Source organism: Dendrobates tinctorius, unplaced genomic scaffold (assembly GCF_039654945.1).
Source record: "Dendrobates tinctorius isolate UK_male_01 unplaced genomic scaffold, ASM3965494v1 ptg000240l, whole genome shotgun sequence".
Lineage (NCBI taxonomy): Eukaryota > Metazoa > Chordata > Amphibia > Anura > Dendrobatidae > Dendrobates > Dendrobates tinctorius.
In genome coordinates, this window is record NW_027361907.1 from 1,446,012 (window position 1) to 1,468,560 (window position 22,549).

The 22,549-nt window shown below is 42.1% G+C and overlaps 1 protein-coding gene across 5 annotated transcripts in view; it reads left to right on the forward strand.

The window, feature by feature from the left end:
• Positions 1-22,549, forward strand: part of MYO16 (myosin XVI) — a 783,767-nt gene that overhangs the window by 699,196 nt on the left and 62,022 nt on the right. For all 5 annotated transcript variants that reach the window (XR_012222718.1, XM_073556817.1, XM_073556818.1 and 2 more), the window contains exon 33: positions 21,793-21,939. Coding sequence is in view for 4 of the 5 variants with exons in the window: in XM_073556817.1 (XP_073412918.1) it covers positions 21,793-21,939 (147 nt within the window). In the remaining variant the exon portion in view is untranslated. The remainder of the gene's footprint in view (positions 1-21,792; positions 21,940-22,549) is intronic.

The following is a 22,549-nucleotide window of genomic DNA, read 5'->3' on the forward strand; positions in this document are numbered from 1 at the left end:
TTTCTGACCAAATACTTATTTTCCACCATAATATGCAAATAAAATGAAAAAAAAAACAGACAATGTGATTTTCTGGATTTTTTTTTCTCAGTTTGTCTCCCATAGTTGAGGTCTACCTATGATGTAAATTACAGACGCCTCTCATCTTTTTAAGTGGTGGAACTTGCACTATTGCTGACTGACTAAATACTTTTTTTCCCCACTGTAACTTGAATCTGACAAAAGTAATAATAAATCAAAAATCTATGAAAATGACCAAATTAAATTCAGACATTGCTTTTCAACCATGCTTCCACAGAATTAAAAAAAAAAAAAAAACTCATTAAATAGGCCTGGACAGAAATTATGGTAAACTTAACTTAATATTTTGTTGCACAACCTTTTGTGGCAATCACGACAATCAAACGATTCCTGTAACTGTCAGTTAGAGTTCTGCACCTCTCGACTAGTATTTTGACCCACTCCTCAAGAGCAAACTGCTCCAGTTGTCTCGTGTTTGAAGGGTGCCTTTTCCAGCCGGCATGTTTCAGGTCTTTCCAAAGATGCTCAATACAATTTAGGTCAGGGCTCATAGAAGGCCACTTCAGAATAGTCCAATGTTTTCCTCTAAGCCATTCTTGGGTGTTTTTAGCTGTGTGTTTTGAGTCATTATCCTGTTGCAAGACCCATGACCTGCAACTGAGACCAAGATTTCTGACACTGGGCAGCCCATTTCTCTCTAGAATATCTTGAGATTTCATTGCACCCTGCACAGATTCTAGACCCCCTGTGCCAGATGCAGCAAAGCAGCCCCAGAACATAACAGAGCCTCCTCCATGTTTCACAGTAGGGACAGTGTTCTTTTCTTGATATGCTATATTTTTTCCATCTGTGAACATAGAGCTTATTTGCCTTGCCAAAAAAGTTCCATTTTTGTCTCATCTGTCCATAGGACATTCTCCCAGAAGCTTTGTGGCTTGTCAAAATGTAGTTTGGCAAATTCCAGTCTGAAATAGCACAGAAAGAGGACTTAAAAATCCTCCAATAATAGAAAACAGCAAAAGAGCAAAAAGGTATGACTATACAGACTATACAGAATCGTAGAGTTGGAAGGGACCTCCTGGGCCATCTGGTCCAACCCCCTGCTCAAAGCAGGATTCGCTAAATCATCCCAGTTAGATGTCTGTCCAGCCTCTGTTTGAAGACTTCCATTGAAGGAGAACTCACCACTTCTCGTGGCAGCCTGTTCCACTCATTGATCACTCTAACTGTCAAAAAGTTTTTTCTAATATCTAATCTGTGTCTCCTCCCATTCAGCTTCATCCCATTGCTTCTAGTCTTTCCTTGTGCAAATGAGAATAAAGTTGATCCTTCTACAATGTGACAGCCCTTTAGATATTTGTAGACAGCTATTAAGTCTCCTCTCAGTCTTCTCTTTTGCAAACTAAACATTCCCAAATCCTGCAACCTTTCCTCATAAGACAGGGTTTGCAGACCGGTCACCATTCTGGTCGCTCTTTTCTGAACTTGCTCCAGTTTGTTGATGTCTTTTTTAAAATGTGGTGCCCAAAATTGGACACAATATTCCAGATGAGGTCTGACCAAAGAGGAGTAGAGGGAAATAATTACTTCACGTGATCTAGACTGTATGCTTCTGTTAATACATCCTAGAATTGCATTTGCCTTTTTTGCTGCTGCATCACACTGTTGACTCATATTCAGTCTGTGATCTATTAGTATACCCAAGTCTTTTTCACATGTGCTGTCACTTAGCCCTATTCCTCCCATTCTATATATGCTTTTTTCATTTTTATTGCCCAGATGTAGTACTTTGCATTTCTCCCTGTTAAAAACCATTCTGTTAGTTGCTGTCCACTTCTCCAGTTTATTTAAATCTTTTTGAATCCTCTCTCTCTCTTCTCTAGTATTAGCTATCCCTCCTAGCTTTGTGTCATCAGCAAATTTAATCAGTTTACCCTCAATTCCTTCATCTAAATCGTTGATAAAGATGTTGAACAATACAGGGCCCAGGACAGAGCCCTGTGGTACCCCACTTGAGACATTCTTCCAACTGGATGTGCAGCCATTTACGACCACTCTTTGGGTCCGATCACTAAGCCAGTTATGAATCCACCTAACAGTTGCCTTGTCCATTCCATACTTAGTCATTTTTTCAATAAGGATTGTATGAGAGACTTTGTCAAATGCTTTGCTGAAGTCAAGATATACTATATCTACAGCATTTCCTTGATCCACCCAATCAGTAATACCATCATAGAAGGAAATTAAATTAGTCTGACATGACTTATTAGTTACAAACCCATGCTGACTCTGTTTAATCACTTCATTCTTATCCAGGTATTGACATACATTATTATTATTATTATTATTATTATTTATTGTTATAGCGCCATTTATTCCATGGCGCTTTACATGTGAGGGGGGTATACATAAAAACAAGTACAATAATCTTAAACAATACAAGTCATAACTGGTACAGGAGGAGAGAGGACCCTGCCCGCGAGGGCTCACAATCTTCAAGGGATGGGTGATAATACAGTAGGCGAGGGTAGAGCTGGTCGTGCAGCGGTTTGGTCGATCGGTGGTTACTGCAGGTTATAGGCTTGTCGGAAGAGGTGGGTCTTCAGGCTCATCACAGCAGAGGGTTCACACACATGCACAGCATTCACTCATCACAGCAGAGGGTCGCCTGTACACAAATATATTGATGGCAAGAGTGTAAGAAAACATCTGCTCAGTCACTGGTCTCCATCATAAATGCAGCTTCTGGAGCGTCTCTGCTTTCCCCTCACTTGGCGCACACCTGTAAGACATGCCATGAGATACAGACATGTTGTTTAATAATTTGTTCAAAGATCTTTCCTGGTATAGAAGTCAGACTCACCGGCCTATAGTTGCCTGGGTCCACCTTCTTCCCCTTTTTGAAGATAGGAACAACATTTGCTCTTCTCCAGTCTTCTGGCACTTCTCCTGTTCTCCAAGAATTTTCAAAGATTATGGAGAGGGGTTCAAAAATTTCTTCTGCTATCTCCTTCAGTACTCTGGGGTGTAATTCATCTGGACCTGGAGACTTGAATACATTTAGGTTAGCTAAGTGTTTCCTCACTATCTTTCTGTTTATAGATATCCTGGATTCTTCTATTCCCTTAATAGGACAGTGAATAACAGTTGATGTTACATTTCCTTTCTGAGAGAAAACAGATGCAAAATAGGAATTTAAAAGTTCAGCCTTCTCAACATCCTGTCTTACCATTTCATCATTTTCATCCTGTAAAAATCCTATAGCATCTTTGACTTTTCTTTTACTTTTGACATATCCCCAAAATCCTTTATTATTGCTTTTGACATCTCTTGCAAGCCTCAATTCATTTTCAGCTTTAGATAATCTGATTTGTGCCTTGCAGGTTCTGCAGACAGCATTATATTCTTCTTTAGATATGCCTCCTTCTTTCCATTTTATAAACATTTTTTGCTTCCTTTTTAGCATGTGCTTAAGTTCTGTGTTCATCCATCCTGGTTTCCTTAAATGCTTCCTATTCTTCCCTCTTTTCGGAATTGTTAACAACTGTGCTTTGAGAATTTCATTTTTCAAGATTTCCCATCCTTCCTGGACATTTTTGTCTTTAAGGATATCCAGCCATTGGATCCCTCCAATTCTCTTTCTGAATCCCTTAAAATCTGCCTTTCTGAAATCTAACCTTGACGTCTGAGTCTTCACAGGTCTTCCGCCTCTAGTTATCCAAAATTCTAAAATAGCATGGTCGCTACCTCCTAGGGTCCCAGCCACTTTTACCTCCTCAACCATTTCCTCCCTGTTTATAAGGATTAGATCCAAGGTAGCAGTTCCCCTTGTTTTCTCCTTTACCTTTTGGAAGATAAAGTTGTCAGCAAGAGAGGATAAGAATTTCCTTGACCTGTTAGTTTTGCCTGAGAGAGATTCCCAACAAATGTCTGGATAGTTGAAATCTCCCATGACAACTATGTCATATTTTTTGGAGAACTTGGCCATTTGATGCATAAAGAGTTCATCCATATCTTCAGCTTGCACAGGCGGCCTGTAGTAAATGCCTACAATGGTGTCCTTTCCATTGTTCTGTCCTTGTATTCTTACCCAAACAGTTTCCACAGAACTCCCAGTCTCTGAAGCTTCAATCTCTGTGCAGATATACGCATTTCTAACATACAATGCGACACCCCCTCCTCGTTTATCAAGTCTGTTTCTTGCAAATAAGTTGTATCCTTCTAGTCTTGTATTCCAATCATGTGTATTGTCCCACCAAGTTTCAGTGATTCCAATGACATCATATTTCTTTTCCTGTGTTAGTAGTTCCAATTCTCCTTGTTTGTTGCCCATGCTTTGTGCATTAGTATAGAAACATTTTAGTTTGTGATTGGTTTCTCTTTCTCCAATATTTTTTTTAATTAGATTCTTTCGTCTTTGCTCTTCCTTTCCACTTCTAATAGCAGAGTTCTCAGTAGCATTTGTCAGGTGTATGGCTTTTTCTGGTCTTTTCCTTCCCTTCCCATGTTGTTCTAGTTTAAAGCTCTCCTTACAAGTGTAGCAAGGCGACTTCCAAATACCTGCTTTCCAGTCTTCGTAAGGTGCACCCCATCTCTAGCAAGTAGTCCATCGTATAAGTAGTTCACTCCGTGATCCAGAAATCCAAATCGTTTACCCGTCCAGGCCTCCAGACAAATGCACTATCAGGGTGCAGTGGACCCATATAACTAAGATGGCAACACAGGTGCAAGAATACCGATGAAACAACCGCTCACAGCCTACCAATACATGGAGGGGGTGGTTGCCTGGTATGTTAATGCACAATAAAAAACTTGTATGTGGCGCTGTTCACACTATGGCCATGCACAGCATCCATGCCAGCCTAGTAGTGACACCCTTCTATTAGCTCAGGTGGGCTGCCCAGCGCTATCAAAATGCATGCCATGTGTACAGACACCGCAGTTTACAAGACCAAATGGGCCCAACTGCACCCTCAATAAAAGTGCAAAAAACACATTAAAAAATGTGGAGTATTAGCTGATATTTTGGCCAAAATACGTGAGCCTGTAACCTGCGCCAAAGGTCTCCACGTTTACGGGTACCTAACACTAAATCCTAACACTGAAATAGCACAGAAAGAGGACTTAAAAATCCTCCAATAATAGAAAATAGCAAAAGAGCAAAAAGGTTTACCCGTCCAGGCCTCCAGACAAATGCACTATCAGGGTGCAGTGGACCCATATAATTAAGATGGCAACACAGGTGCAAGAATACCGATGAAACAACCGCTCACAGCCTACCAATACATGGAGGGGGCGGTTGCCTGGTACGTTAATGCACAATAGAAAACTTGTATGTGGCGCTGTTCACACTATGGCTATGCACAGCATCCAGGCCAGCCTAGTAGTGACACCCTTCTATTAGCTCAGGCGGGCTGCCCAGTGCTATCAAAATGCATGCCATGTGAACAGACACCGCAGTTTAAAAGACCAAATGGCCCCAACTGCACCCTGAATAAAAAGTGCAAAAAACACATTAAAAAATGTGGGGTATTAGCTGATATTTTGGGCAAAATACGTGAGCCCGTAACCTGCGCCAAAGGTCTTCACGTTTACGGGTACCTAACACTGAAATAGCACAGAAAGAGGACTTAAAAATCCTCCAATAATAGAAAACAGCAAAAGAGCAAAAATTATATGGCTCCACTGCACCCTGATAGTGCATTTGTCTGGAGGCCTGGACGGGTAAATCTTTTTGCTGTTTTGCTGATTGTAGACACCTGTGATGCTAATTAGTGGATGCACCTTGATTTAACATGTCCCTTTTGTCACATTATTTTCCGGGGTACCATCATTTCTGTCTAGACCTATTTCATGAGTTTTATATTTTTAAAAATTCTGTGGAAGCATGGTTGAAAAGCAGTGTCTGACTTTCATTTGTTCATTGTCATAGATTTTTTTATTAATTATTACTTTTAACAGATTCAAGTTATTTCTGTGACCATTGTGGGTTTTTCTGCCATTAAACGAGGGGTACCAACAATTTTGAACACATGTGTAGGTCTGTGGGAAAATATTCAGTACAACTTTTATTTTATTAATTGAAATTCCTGCACATTTTGGGCTCAGTAGACCAATAAGTGGAATCAGTGATTGTCGGTTAGCTCTGTATGTGAACAGATATGAAGAAGGCTGTTGATCATTAAAGGGGTTATCCAGGAATTTGGTTATTACAGGGAGATAGTTGCTCAATACCTGCCTGTTCTGCCCAGTATCTATCCCTGCCAATTCAGAGCAGTCAGATATCGCTCGTGACAGTCATTCTGTGGCTTCTGGTGACATCCCATTGTCAATGCAGATTCTTCCCTTCTGCTTTGCTCTATTGAAGGAGCGGGACTGTCGACCATGCTAACTGACAGTCCACTCCCCGCTGCCTACCTGCAAGGAACCGCCTGTCAATCAGCATGATGTTGGCAGTGACACCCCATCAACAGAGCAAGTCAAAAGAGGGAGAGAGGCTCTGTTGATGTGGGGTCAAATGAAAGAGCAGAATCACCGGCAGGAGCAGTCTGTGAGCACTCTGAGCCAACAGAGATTGGTGCCTGGCAAACCAGGCAGATAGTTAGAAACTGCCGTTCTGTAATTTCTTAGTCTAATAGGGAAAAATAAGCAAATACCTGGATGACCCCTTTAATTAGGGCTGCCTACTAGACTCTTATATGTCATACTGAATCTTTTTTCATAAAGTTATAGATTAATCTATTCAGTTATTCCTGCTTTATAGAGTACTTGTGTGTAAATTGCACAGTATTTTCCTAGTTTACAGGTTCCCTTTAATATTAAAATGCAACTAAACCTTGATCATTTTTTTTATATTTGAGTGCCTTTAAATGCAAGAACCTAGACCACACCGATCTGCTTGTAAATAAAAGGTCAAAAAATCTAATTGAAAAAATGATAAAGCTATATTTACTCCTTAATGCTAAGTTGTGTGACACAGCGCTCTCAGCCAAGAGCTGTAAAAATAAATATAAGTCAGTTCTCAGATTTGGAAGCAGGTGGCATCTTTCTGAAAAATATCACCTTCAGGAAAACTCTTAATTAGCTTCATGACAGCCTCCTATGAGGACACAGCCTGACTCAGTGTATCCTGCATTTACCCCTACAGTATAGAGTCTGTGACTAGCTAACTTCATACTTGACTAATAATTTGATAATTACTTCTTGGAGAAAATGTTCCTGGAAACCTGGAAAATCATCATAACATTTTATCATGTCCTTCACACACTTAACTGCACTTGTTGAAAATGGAAAGCTTGATATTCACATGCACAGTATGTTTATTTGAATTTCAATGGTCTTGTTTTCTGTGTAGGTTTAGGTGATGATTTATTATTTATGATATTTATGGTATTCTTTAGGAAGTCTGAGCTATCAGCCTTTTGTCAGTCTATGGCATTCATGACCTCTGTCTATTTCAAGGTGGAAGTAATAATTTATGTTTGCTGTTTAAACAAAGTAAAACACTGTGCTGACTATAACATAGTCAGCAGAAGAACAATTAATTTACTATTCTCAAAACTAAATGTTAAATAATAGACATAGGAAACGTCTTAATTTTTTTTCTTTACTTGCTTTGTAATGTGTTCTGACAGATGATATATCAGTCATCCAAGCCTCAGACGTGTAATTTCTGTGTTACATGGTTATTTTCTCTTCTTGTTCATTCATTTCTGAGAAGGTTTGGCCAGCACTAAGCAATTGATGATCTATCTACAAGATAGGTCATCAATATGAGTTTACTGGGAGTTCAACACTTTGCATTCTCACTGATCAGTGTCAGTAATCAGATATACACAATGAAGGAAAAAACACTCCAGCTCTGTACATTGCTGAGTGCCCGCTTTCAGGGATTGCACTTTATTTCCCATTCAGGTTTGCATAAGGTATAAGGTTCTCCAATCAATCAACTATAATCTTCCAAGACACAAACCAGACATATCAAACAACAGGAAAAAAGAAAAGACCTTTAAAAATTAACTTTTATTAGTGTGTTTAAAAAAATCAAAAAATCGAGAAAATGAAGGTGCAAAAAAAGTGCAAAAATTTGCAAACCAGTGGAAGTAAAAAGACGCAGTATAATAACTTAACAACGACTAGTCTCACCCTAGAGAAGCCCTGTAAACTCACCCTACCTGCTAGCGGAGGTTGGCACCCTAGCTGTAGACGTGATGGTGCCCCCGTTCAGCGTCAGTAGCCCTAGAAAACCCTATTGCACACTCCACATACTAAACACTATATTTAAACAAAAAACACACACATACAAAACATACAAAAAAAAAACAGAGTAACAGACTGAAGGAAAATGGAAACAATTATCTCATAATAAATAATCAATATTCAACGAGATATACAGCCCAGATTCATGATCAGTGACCCTCTCAAAATGAACACAGTGGGGGGAAGAGACGGTGTATGATAACAAAATAAATTGATATTCCAGCTTCTTGCAAATACATCTTATCAAAAACAATGTTTTATAGGTTATTGCGCAATGCCCATATAACTTTATATAATCTCCAAGAACAATTTATTCAGCGGGTACATAACCATTAATCAGTAGCCATAAAGAAAGTATCCTACAGCAGCCGCACACAACATTATCTTTGGCCTGGGGGAACAATGGAGCCCTCACCCTGATCCCCTGATGAACCCTTACATTTAGTAGAGGGGAAAATGAGAGGGAACCTACTAAATGATAAGTACCACAATTATGTGGGATACTTTCTTTATGGCTACTGATTAATGTTTATGTACCTGCTGAATTGATGGTTCTTGGAGATATATAAGGTTATATGGGCATTGTGCAATAATCTATAAAACATTGTTTTTGATAAGCTGTATTTGCAGAAAGCTGGGATATCAATTCATTTTGGTGACTTTATAGTGACATAGGCTGTACTTACAGAAAGCTGGGATATCAATGCATTTTATGTGGTTTTTCTGTGACATGAGTATTATTGAATACATTTCTCCTGATTTCTGTTTCCAACCAGGAAAGGTTATAGCACTGTAAGGAGGTGGCGGAGAACCTCATTGCTTCCCCTCTCTCCTAAGTGCTGATCCTGTGCATTTTATGCAGTACCCGGATGGTGTACCTGTGTCTTAATGTTTTACTGTGATGTGCTATGTTGGTATTGCATCATTGTGTGAAGTTCCCTTTAAATTGTCTATGTGTATTGCATTAGCTTAGGGATGACAAAGAGTTAAGGTGTGGGCTGGATCAGCGACCAAAAATAGTTGGCAGGAAGCTCCTGCTTCCAGTCAGTGCTCGGGCATGCTTGCCCAGGGCAAGGCACTCAGCAACGACTGGGAACTAGCCAAACCCCTGGATGAGACAGAGACTGCTGCCCCGGACTCACGGGCAGTGAAGTGGGCACAGGACTGCATGGTGCCCTATCGAGGACTATAAGTGACCAGAAATTGGACTGGGGATCATCACTGTGGACTGTCCCTGTTGCTGCCGTCATTGCTGCTGTTGATATGGTGGTGAACAGTAATAGGGAAATAGCAGGAAGTTTTATCAGATTTACTGCAACTACTTTTTCTACCTTTTTCCTACCTCATTTATTCCCAAATAAATAGTTTTCCTGTTGGATTATAACTGTGTTCTTGGATCCTGATTGTCCTTGCTGCAGTGACTGTGTGAAAAAGAAGCTACTCACCTGGGGTTGTATCTGTCCTGTCTGTTTTATGTGCAAGGGGCCGTTGTGCTTGGGGACTGTTGATGTAAGTGAACTCGGTCGGAACTACCACCCTGTGCCACCTTGTTACATTTGGTGTAGTTATCAGGATCGACCCCCAGCAGCCCTGCAACCCAAAGACTGATGGAGAGGATTCCTGAGATGTGTGATGTTAAGATGTTGCCTGCCATGAAGTAATTGAAGATGGTGGCTGACAGTGATATTAAAACAATGACTGCTGTGAAAGAGGCACAGATGGCGGTTGCCGAATATTTAAAGATGGCGCCCACCGCTGGTAAAAAACTGGTGGCCATTCGCGGGAAGATGAGAGATATTGCCGCCTTTCGTGAAAAAGTCCAGCCTCAAATGGGTGCGGGCAAAGAAGAAGTTCCCCCCCGTGCAGCAGAACCCAAGGAAATGGGTGAAAAAGACAAGTGTGACTTCACCCATGAATGGGTGTAACCAAGGAGAGCAAGATGGCGTGTCCCATGGGGTGACTCCATTACTTACCAAGATGGAGAGCAATTAGCCTGCAGAACTAAAAGAGCAGGAACCGGAAGGAGCGCGGAAGACATTTGAAGCAGCAATGAGAGGGTTGTTGCGGAAGCTGTGACTGGTTTCTACAGCCGTGCAGGAGGGCTGTCATCAGATGCAGCAGCGGCGGTGAATAGAGGGTTATCATCCGAGCAACCTACCATCCTGCCTGCTGCTACTTCACGTCTCTTGGCCCCACCATCATCACCGGTCCTACCCCATCTCCCTGCTCTACTGTCGCCCTCGTGTTGGCAGCCTCTGTGCCCTCTCGGACTGCACCCACCTTGTCCGGTGCCGACAGCATGTATGTGGAGGAGCCCAAGATGCCCACAGCAGAAGAAGCCCAGTGGAAACGACGAGTGATTCAAGAAAAGAAATGGCGAGAGCACCGCATTGTCAAGGAATTGCAGTGACCCGACGAGGAAGCTGTGGCTGGCAGATGACCAGCGGTGTGGTCCGGCACCTCGACCGGGCCCAAGGATATGGGTTTTTTCAGGAGTTCGAGACTGGAGTGAAAGGGTACGTGAATGCTGGGTCCCTGATTTTCCATGGTCCTCTGTAGGACGGAGACCATATTGCCTTTGTAAAAGAACAGAGGCCCCGAGGGCCATATGCGATGGCCATATGGATGGCCTCTGATTGGGAGGCCAGCCGCTGCCACAGTTCCTGCAGATGTGCAGGAGAGAGCAGCGCCTCAACGCTGTGAGGCGGCTGCAAATGTGCCAGCAGAGCCGAAAGCTCTAGGAGCTGTGGGACCGCCGCTGGAGGGGATGCAGAGCAGAAGGAACGGTGGGGACTCCTCTTATTTGTTATTACCTTTTATCAGCACTTGCTGACTACTGTCATATGTCTTACTGCAAGGTATTTTTGCACATTTGTCATTCTGTGCTCTTTGTTTGTGTCCTCTTCCAGCAGATCCTCATCCCACACATACAGTATATAGTTGTGTAGGGTCCGCATGCAGCCCATTACACCAACCAGCATCTGTGCATAGACTGAACGGCCCCTTTAAAATTTTGTGCAGTGCCGGTTGCATCTGTGGAAAGTACCAGGAACTGTTCTGCCTTCCTGAGAGGGCAGTGAGCCCTGTATGGCGCCAAAGGACTGAGGCGTCAGTGGTGGCTGACGCAGTCACAATGAACCAAAGTTAACTCTCCCCTCCTCCACATTTTCAGTTGCACTTGAATTACCTCACCTGCTGGTCCACTGGGCTGTAACCCTAAGAGGGTTAATTGCGGTGGGCTCTGTGTGTGGTTGCAGAACTGGAATGTGTTGCCACTGGACCTTAACCCATTTCTACCCCTAGACTAGCCCCATGGTTTATGCAGCCCACTACTTTCAAAAAAGCCCATGGCCCACTCAAAGGAGGGAGGGGGAGAGTGCTACCAGGATGACCCGATGATGGAGCTGGGTTAAAAACTGTGTAAAAAGATGGCCATTGGGCCGGAACACTGGTTTTAATGGTGATAGGAGCAATGGGACCTGGGTCACGTGGGCCCGAGTTGAGAATGTGACTCTTCCGTTGACGTTACTTAAAATTTGTTGCACTGATGTTTTTATATATGTGTGTATATGTGCTGCTACTGATTTTGCTGGGATCGTCATGGCCAGGGATGGCCATGTTTTAGGAGGAAGGGATGCTAGGAGGTGGCAGAGAACCTCATTGCTTCCCCTCTTTACTAGGTGCTGATCCTGTGCACTTTATGTGGTACCCGGATGGTGTACCTGTGTCTTGATGTTTTACTGTGATGTGCTGTTTGCATTGTATCGTTGCGTGAAGTTCCCTTTAAATTGTCTCTGTGTTTTGCATTAGCTTAGTGACAACAAAGAGTTAAGGTGTGGGCTGGATGAGCGGCCAGAAAAGGTGGCAGGAAGCTCCTGCTTCCAGTCAGTGCCCGGGCATGCTCAGCAACAACTGGGAACTAGCCAGACCCCTGGAAGGGACAGAGACTGCTGCCTTGGACTTACGAGCAGTGAAGTTGGTATAGGACTGCATGATACCCCACCGAGGACTATAAGTGACCATAAATTGGACTGGGGATTGTCACTGTGGACTGTCCCTGTTGCTTCCGCCATTGCTGCCATTGATATGGTGGTGAAGAGTAATAGGGAAAGAGCAGGAAGTTTTATCAGATTTACTGCATCTACTTTTTCTACATTTTTCCTACCACATTTATTCCGAAATAAATAGTTTTCTGTTGTTTTATAACTGTGTTCCTGGATCCTGATTGTCCTTGCTGCAGCGATTATGGAGAAGAGGTAAATCACCTGGGGTTGCATCTGTTCTGGCTTTTTTGTGCAAGGGGTCGGGGTGCTTGTGGACTGTTGTTTTAAGTGAAATCTGTCAGGACTACCACCCCGTGCCACCTTGTGACAGCACCATCATCCTTTGGTGGTCTACATTTCCAAAAGCACCCAGCTATTATACAGCTTGGGCAGTGTGCAGTAATCTACTGTGAACTTTGTTCTTGCAACCATTGGTAACATTCTATGTGAAGTAAAGTAGCGCTCACTGAGTGCGTTGGGGAACACTCACTCAGCAGCAGATTCACGACACACAGGAACACTTTCTGTTTAAACAGTCTATGTGGTTTATTATACAGCATAAACCATATAAGGCAACACAAGGCAAACAGTCTTGTATCCGACAGATTAATTCTTAGTGTCTATAGTAGAACTTCGCTCTCTCAGTCCTGTGGCCATACAGGCTGTGCCACATCCAGAAAACCGGGCTCTATAGCCTAAACACAGTTATTTTCCCCTGTCCAGGGTTACCTCTTAGTGGCTCCTGCTCCAGACACTGACTCTTGGTTAGTCCTTTTCTCTGAGGGAAGCGGCCGCACTGGGATCACTGTTCCGGACAGTGCCTTATTCACTAGGCCACCTCACGGTTCCAGACCCACAGATGAGCAGTGGCTACCCCAAAAGCAGGCCATCACAGACTCTGCTCACACACGTGGCCTGTCCAGGTGCTGTTCAGGGATCTGACCCTTATGCTCAGGGTCTCCCAACACACCAGCCTCACCAGGTCCAAAGTCTCCATGTGCTCTTCAGGGAGGTAGCACACCTTCCAACACATAGGCCTTCCAGGACCTTCCACATGAACCAATCAGGTCCATGCACTCCCCCATGTGACCAGATCTCAGGCACATTATATGGTACATAACCACACCCACAGGTGAGGTATGGATCACATGGTTATGACCTCATTGCAGGTCCCTTTAACACACCCAGCCATACACACACAGGCTTTATTTAGGGTGTTCAGACACACGCCCCTGGGTGGGTTTGTAGGTGACTGGTCCCACACATCTCACCAAGTCACCTTGAAGCCGCCCAGTGTAAAACAGAAGAAGCCATCAGCAGTATAACTGCTGATTAACACATACTGTATTCCAGCTTCCATCACAGGGCACCCACCCCTGTGATACATATCGGCCATTTATAATCCTGCCGCTCACCATTTTCCCTATTACAATGAAGAAACGCCAGCATGCATGTCCCATACAGCGCCCCCTAGCTGTCACAGGGGTCACTGTATCACATAGATCATACACTTTTTCTTACCCCCACTGTGTCCATTTTGAGGGTGTCACTGATCTTTAACCTGGGCTGAATATCTCCTTGAATATTGAGTATTTACTACGAGATAATTTTTTCCATTTTCTATCAGACTTTAAGTCTGTTACTCTGAGTACTTTTTTGTATGTTTTGTATGTGTGTGTTTTTTTGTATGACCTTACTGTTTAGTATGTGGATGGTGCAATAGGGTTTTCTAGGACTACTAACTCTGAGCAGGCTGTGCCCTCACGTCTACAACTAAGGTGCCAACCTCCGCTGTCAGGTAAGGTGAGTTTGCAGGGCTTCTCTAGGGAGATACTAGTCCATGTTAAGTTAATATACTGGTTTTTTTTACCTCCACTGGTTTGCTAATTTTTGCACATTTTTTTGCACCTTCATTTTCTCGATTTTTTGATCTTTTAACCAATCTAATAAAAGTTAATTTTTTTAGAGGTCTTTCCTTTCTCCTGGAGTTTGATGAATTTTGAGACTATCATTTTCTATAAGGCTTTGTACAAACCAGCTATAACAGTGTCTGGGGTGAAACATTGCAGTTCCATATCTTGTGACCACTGCCCAGTACACACTTTGTATACAATTCAAGTGGAGTTCCGATGCTTGGCGCCCCCAATGAACAAGTGTAATCTTTGCAGGCAGTATCAAGGCACAAGAATTGTACAGGATGGAACACAGCGGCTCTATTTATTGTTGATGTCCATGAATAGAAAGAGGTGCACTCACCATTCCTGGTGCAATCTTTTATTCAGTAGCTTGCATACATGGCGATGGGAGACCTTCGGACCCGTAGAAGCGCATGCAGTGCGAAATGGCCATGATCCGTATTTGTCTACACACATATCCCATTGCCATGTAGGCACGCTACTGAATAAAGAATTGCACCAGGAATGGTGAGTGCTGCCTCTTTCTATTTATGGACATTGCTGTTACCTTTGTTTGGCAAGCACTCGAGTTTTCCTTTCTTCACCGATTCCTATAACGCTGTTGCATCTGGCAATCATATACCAGCAATCTGGTTTTAGTGCCAGAACTCACCTCTCCTTGCTTGCTCACTCTTTATTGCTGAGGTGACTGCTGCCGAATACTAAACATTATCTCCAATTTAATTGATTACAGATTATACCAGACTGATGGAGGGGCATTGGTATTGGACCCCACCAATTTCATATTGATGGTCTATCATATTGAGGCTGCTGGCACAGTTTACGGATGATCAGTGTGTGTGGGAGGTGTCAGACAGACCCCAAGTGATCTCATTTTAATTCATAGAAAAACGAAAGTCCAGCTCAAGGAGTAAAATCCAGAATTTTCTTTATTTATTATTATTATGCATTTATATAGCGCCATTTATTCCATGGCGCTTTACTTGTGAAAAGGGGAAATATAGACAAGTATAATAAACATGTGTAAGTCAAGGGACACACAAGTACATAAGAAGAGGGGACCCTGCCTGCGAGGGCTCACAGTCTACAGGGATGGGTGAGGATACAGTAGGAGAGGGTAGAACAGGTCGTGCGGTGGTTCAGTAGACCGAGGATCATTGCAGGCTGTAGGCTTGTCAGAACAGGTGGGTCTTGAGGTTCTTCTTGAAGGTTTCCGTTGATGGTGAGAGTCGGATGTGTTGCGGCAGAGAGTTCCAGAGTATGAGGGAAGCACGGGAGAAGTCTTGTATGCGGTTGTGGGAAGAAGAGATAAGGGGGGAGTAGAGAAGGAGATCTTGAGATGATCGAAGGTTGCGTGCGGGCAGGTACCTAGAGACCATGTCACAGATGTATGGAGGGGACAGGTTGTGGTTGGCTTTGTATGTCATGGTTAGGGTTTTGAATTGGAGCTTCTGGGCAATTGGAAGCCAGTGAAGGGCCTGGCATAGGGGGGAGGCTGGGGAATAGTGGGGAAACAAGTGGATTAGTTGGGCAGCAGAGTGTAGGATGGACTGGAGCGGAGCCAGAGTGCTAGAGGGGAGGCAAGAGAGTAGGAGGTTGCAGTAGTCGAGGCGGGAGATAAGAGCATGCACTAGTGTTTTTGTGGTTTCGTGGTTGAGGAATGAGCGGATCCGGGAAATATTTTTGAGTTTGAGGAGGCAGGAGGAGGCGAGAGCTTGGATATGTGGTTTCGAAAGAGAGCGCAGAGTCGAGGATCACCCCAAGGCACCGAGCGTGCGGGACTGGGGAAAGAAAGCAGCCATTGACATTGATGGATAGGTCTGGTGGAGGGGTAGAGTGAGATGGGGGAAAGATGATGAATTCTGTTTTGTCCATGTTCAGTTTGAGAAAACGACCAGAGAAGAAGGCTGAGATAGCAGACAGACATTGTGGGATTTCAGTCAGTAAGGAGGCGCGGTTGGGTCCAGATAGGTAGATCTGCGTGTCATCGGCATACAGGTGATACTGCAAACCGTAGGATTCTATGAGCTGTCCCAAGCCAAAGGTGTAGATGGAGAATAGTAGGGGTCCTAGGACAGAGCCTTGAGGAACACCAACAGACTGGGGGCTAGGTGAGGAGGTAGTGTGTGAGAGGGAGACACTAAATGTTCGGTCTGTTAGGTATGATGAGATCCAGGATAGGGCCCAGTCTGTGATGCCAAGAGATGAGAGAGTCTGTAGCAGGAGGGAATGGTCTACGGTGTCGAAGGCAGAGGACAGGCAGACTTCTGAGTCTAAGAGTGTATACCACTTGAAATGCGTAGAGATCCTCCTGGGAACTCTCTGTGCGGCTATCCCATGTCAGGGTAAAAACCGCAATGATGACTATAGCAGCCATGCTTGTATTTGAATGAAATAAATAAAGAAAATTCTGGATTTTACTCCTTGAGCTGGACTTTTCTTTTTCTATGAAGTATTCCAAGACGTCCAAGTGGAGACGTGTCCTTGCTCGGACCTTGCTGCAGCATCAATGAGGGGTGAGCTGAACTAAATCCTTTTTTCTCCAATCTCATTTTAATTACCTATCAAATTAATAATATGAGACATCAACATTAGTTTAGTTCTGGACAATCCCCTTAACTTCATTTTCATGTATTCATTTGAATTCATCCATTTTTTTGCATGAACACAAGCCTCAGTCAATATTTGCGACTTGAAAAACAAGAAACTAAGGTGTACCCTCAAGTGAACTGCATAGTAAGAGTTCAATGGTAAACTTCAGACCAGAGAAAAGGTACATCACATGTTCTTCTTCACTGTGCGTAGTCACATTTTCTTGGGATAAAGAACATGTTTCTTTGAATTCAATTTGTACCTTTCAATATTTGCACACATCAGAAGTGCACATAGACCATAAACTGGACCTGTAAACCTGTAAAAATATGTGTCATTAACTGAAGAGCCCGGCGTTGCCCAGGCATAGTAACTACCATCCTGCTCTCTCCCTCCGCAGCCCCGCTCTCCACTCGCCGTCCCTCTCTCTCCCTTTGAATCCCAGCTCTCCATCCGCAGTCCCGCATTCTCTCTCAGCAGTCCCGCTCTCCATCCACCGTCCCAATCTCTCCCTCTGCAGCCCCTGTCTCCACTGGCCATCCCGCTCTCTCCCTTAACAGCCCCGCTCTCCACCCATCATCACGCTCTCTCCTTCCGCAGCCCCGCTCTCAATGCACCATCCTGTTCTATCCCTCTGCAGCCCCACTCTCTATCCGTGTCCAGCTCTCTCCCTCGGAGCTTTGCTCTCCACTCGCATCCCGCTTTTCTCTCTGCAATCCCGTTCTCTATCCGCCAGTGGTAGGGGCTATGTGGAATGGGCATGGCTTGATACATACACTACATACACACACACACACATGCATAGACTCAGCTTTATATATATAGATAGTGCACTTACCATGGTTGCTACACCCTGCAATTGCTGCCCATAATACCTCACCTAGAAAGGCAATTAATTGATTGCCTCTGTAACTGCAACCTGGAATTGTAATATTATGCATGTATTATTCAGGGATAATTTATGACACAACTTTGCCTTAAAAAATGTTGATCTGTGCATCAGTATTGTTAAGGTTAAGATCATAAATCAATGTTGTGGGTGTCTTACACTAATCTTTAACTCAAAGCACATGACTGGTCATTTCCATCCACATATGATATAGCTTCTGTTACATATAACTTTATTTGTAGGAGATGACAACTGCTACTGATAAGGTTTTATGAAAATGGGGAGTTTGAAGTAGGAGGGAGTGGGGGGCGCTGGAGGCAAAGCTCCTACCTCTTCCTCCCATCTACAAAGAATCTTAACAGCAGTATCTGCTATCTCCTACTTCAGTATTGTAGCAATCTGTCTTCACTGAACACAGAGTTTACCCATAAATTACGACTTCTGAAAATGAATGATCAGTGCTGGAGGAGAAAAAATGAGATTTCTGTGATAAGATATACTGCAAAGTTGCTTATTTTCATGTGTACTATTGATTTATGAAATAAAAATTGAAATGGTGGTTACTCTTTAAAGATAAGTTATAACAAATCTGTATCATAATTACGTAGCTAACATAGTTACATGATTAATATAGTTGAAAAAAGACAAGTGTCCATCAAGTTCTACCAAGGAATGGGAGAGGACAAAGGGAAGGGACATGTACACTGCCACAATGCATAATCTAGTCTACTTAAAAAAAGGTAATCTTTCCCTCCTTGATACCAATTGTCAATCCACTGTACTAAACATTTAGAAAATAATTTTACATATTTATTTAAGCATTTCTGTTACTTTTGTCTAAAAATCCATCTAAGCATTTTTTAAACCATCGACATTTCCCACTGTGACCAGTTCTCGAGGTTGGCTATTTCAAAGATCAAAAGGCTTGTCTCCTCTAGAGATCTTGAACCTTTCTTTCTCCAGGTGGAGTGAGTGCTCCCTCTTTTTTTCAGGGGGCTTTACTGTAAACAGCTTTTGACCATACTTTTCGCATAGGCCATTTATGTACTTGTAACAATTATTCATGCCCACCCCCACCCTTAGTCATATCTTCTCAAGACTAAATGCATTTCATTCTTTTAATTTTTCCTTATAACTAATATCCATCATGGCCATCAGTTTTATGGCTCTTATTTGTGCCTTTTTCTAATTGCAGCGTATCCTTTCTATGAACTGGTGCTCAGCTCTGAACTGTATATTTTAGAGGAGGTTACACTAATACTTTGAAAAGTGGAAGTATTATATTCTTGTCTCATGAGTCCATCACTACTGTATATTAATACACGGCAATATCCTGCTGGTCTTACCTGTTGGCTTTGGAAGATGCTGACAGATTTTGCATGCTGTTATTTTGTTTATGATCTACAAGTACACCCAGATCCTTCTCTACAAGTGACTTTCCTTGATTTACTCCACCTTTAAGATATGATACCTGCCTATTATTGCCCAGGTACATAACTTTACTTTTCTCCACACTGACACACATGGATACCCTGTTCATCCAAGTCAGTGTGTAACTTATGAATTTGTTACATAGACTGCACTATATTACATAACTTCAAAAATAGAAACAACACTATTAATCATCTTCTAAAACTTGGGGTATCCCACATATAACAGAAGACTAGTCAGATCAGGATTCATTCACCACATCTGTATAGCATTTGAGCCAGTTTCTAATCTAATTCCAAACCTTACTTTATAGGCCTATAAAACTTAAGTTAACCATTAGGCATCTGTGTTGGACAGTGTCAAACACCTTTGCAACATCCAAAAACACTATATTCACAGTTACTCGTTTGTCTAGGTTTCAACTCATCTTTATCTAAAAAACATTCAATCACCTCAAACATTTTTCCCAGAATAGATGTCAAGAAGAGTTGGGCGGATTGTTTGAAAGTTGAATTTGCCCCACAAATTGGCCAATGTCATGAAGAGGCCTACACTAGGGAATGTTACACTGGTTCTACTATTGGGATTCTGGTGTGGGGTATAAAGACCCCTCTAATCTGCATTCCAGATACATTAACAGCTTGGGATTTCATTAATTTGATCATGGGACCAGTGTTACAACCATTCCCGCAAAGTGTCCCAAGTTATGTTGTTCAAGACAACAAGGTGAGGCTGCATGCTTGCTTGCACTACTATGAGCAGCCTGCATGGCTTAAACATGCTACCTTGGCTGACATCACAAACGGACTTTTCTCCCATTGAGCAAATCTGGGACGTCATTGGTTTGCAATTGCAAAGGGCGCTGCCAGCAATGGATCTTGTTAACTTGCATGTCCAAGTGCATTTAGAGTGGCAGAACATTCCTCAGACAACTTTAATAACCTCATTTATAGAATGCCAAGGCACCTAGGTGCATGTATTTCTGTGCGTGGTGCCCATACTGCATTTTCAATGCTGAGTTTTAGAAAAATGCGGTGGGCTGATACTTGTTTTGTAGAGATCACTTTTTAGTAGTATTTCATTTTAATCCTAGACATGTTTACAATGACAGGCAATAGGTCTGTTTGGAGGTCACAGGTTACCTCCTCCTTTTCTTTGTACAATGTCATCAGCAGAGGTCACATAGTAGTTCTAAAACACTCTCCCAAATAAGGTAATGAGTTGTCTCCGGACTACAGATTCCCATGCTCATGTGCTGGCTGTAAATCCTATGTTTCAATGAATGCTGTTAACAGAGCAGGGCAATAAAAATAATGTGTTTCTATATCTGGTATTGATTTATAACAAAAATCTAGGTGACACATTTTTAATAAATCAACACTTGCTTACATATTTAAATCACATCTTTTCTAAAGCTAATAATGTAAAATGCTGTCATGAGCAACTATTATAACTATATTTAGCATTATGAATTACAAATTATTCTTAGAATATGATATTATTCTGTACTCATATCACGTAAGTACCACATATTTTCTAGAAAAACAATATGTCAGGATTAAAGGTCATTCTGCAAAAGGAGAAAAGATATTTTTTAAATACGCCATTCTAAAAAGTATACCATATAAGTATGGTCTGATTCAATGAAAAAACATTAAGAACCATTTTGACCAAATCAAAGTGTAGCAGCACTTTTATGTATCTTTTGAGAATAATGCATAATAAACTGTCATGTGTGTAATTGAGGATTCACTTTTATTCTGTCACTTGTTTCAGTAGTTTTTTCTTTTGCACTATAAGCCACAGCAATTTCTGCTTGTTTTTCTCACTTCTCTTTTGTTCGTCCATCTCCTTACGCTCTCTTCTCTTCATAGAATAATATTGCAAGAGATGTTACAGAAAAGTTTTTGGCTTAGACTGCCACCAGCCAAAGAATGAAAGTGATATACATTTTATAAACCTCTTTGCTTGTTGCAGGATTTCTAACAAATAGTGTTTAATTTAGATATTCTTTTATTGTTTGTTTAAAAGGAATCATGAAAAGGACTTTGGATAGAGGGAACATAAGGGCAGAAAAAAAGTTGATATATGCAAAAATGATAAATATAAATGATACTTGTTTCAGCATCTACTTTTAATTTGTACAAAAATAAGTGACAACTTTCCTTGAATTGACTTTTTATCTGCTTTGAGATTTATTTATATTTACTTGCTTATCCATCTCCACTAATACCACATTTCTTTATACACACTATTATCACTCTCACTATTGGGGCTCACAATCTGAATTACCTATTAGAATGTCTTTGGAGTGTGGGAAGATACCTGAGTACCTGGAAGAAACCCACACAAACATGGGTAGAACATGCAAACTCCTTGCAGATGTTGCCCTTGGTGGGATTTGAATCCTGGACTCAAACACTGCAAAGCAACAGTAGTAACCACTGAGCCACCATGCTGCCATGATTAAAATTACAGTCTTTATTGTGCAGAATGTTGTCAAAAATGACCACTTCAGAATTCTAACTTCTGTCATCACATGTTTAATATTAGTAAAACAGGGACTGTTAAATCATACAGTGAATCACATGCTGCAGTGCACAGAATTCCATCCATTTACCATTCTCCTTTTATTTATAAGGTGTTGAGATGAATCTGAACACAAGTACCATGGAGGACACTAGACAGCCAGAAATTCAAGATACTAATGCAAATAATCCAGATAACCAGCCATCAAGCACTTTACCTACCTGTCCACCGTGTGACAATGGGAACTCTATAACTAGTGGTGAGTTTGATCTTAACATATATAAATATACTGAATGCCTATTTGAATATTCTGCAGACTGACACTACTGATCTTATAAAACATTACGTTTTAAAGGAAAACTGTCAGCACAATTTTGTAAAGTAAATAAATACATGGCTTTAATGGTGTTATAATACTGATTACATTGATATATTTGGTGAAAAATCCACTACTTTAATCACCATTTGAAGATTTCAGTGCCCAGAGGTGTCACGGGTGTGTCACAGGCTGCAGACAGTTGCACTGCATCTAGCTGCAGAAGGTCTCTGCGTCTGGCCTTGCAGGCACCTTCTTAACCCTTCTGACTCTTTGACCCAGTGGCAACCTTTCTCCTACTCTAATTGACACACCTGGACTGGGGTGTTTATTGACTCCCAGCCTACTGCTAGGAGTTGCTGGTGATATTTCCATTTCCCCCTGTTGAGGCTTGGCGCTATAGCAGTCGGCTATCTTTCTCTTTGGTGTTGCTGGAGGGTGTCTGTGTTACATCTCTGCGTCTACTCAAGATAAGTGTTCCCTTTGTTCGTCTATCCCAGCTATCTTTAGTGGTAGTGGGGATCGACTAGTGCAAACCCTGTCATTCCCTAAG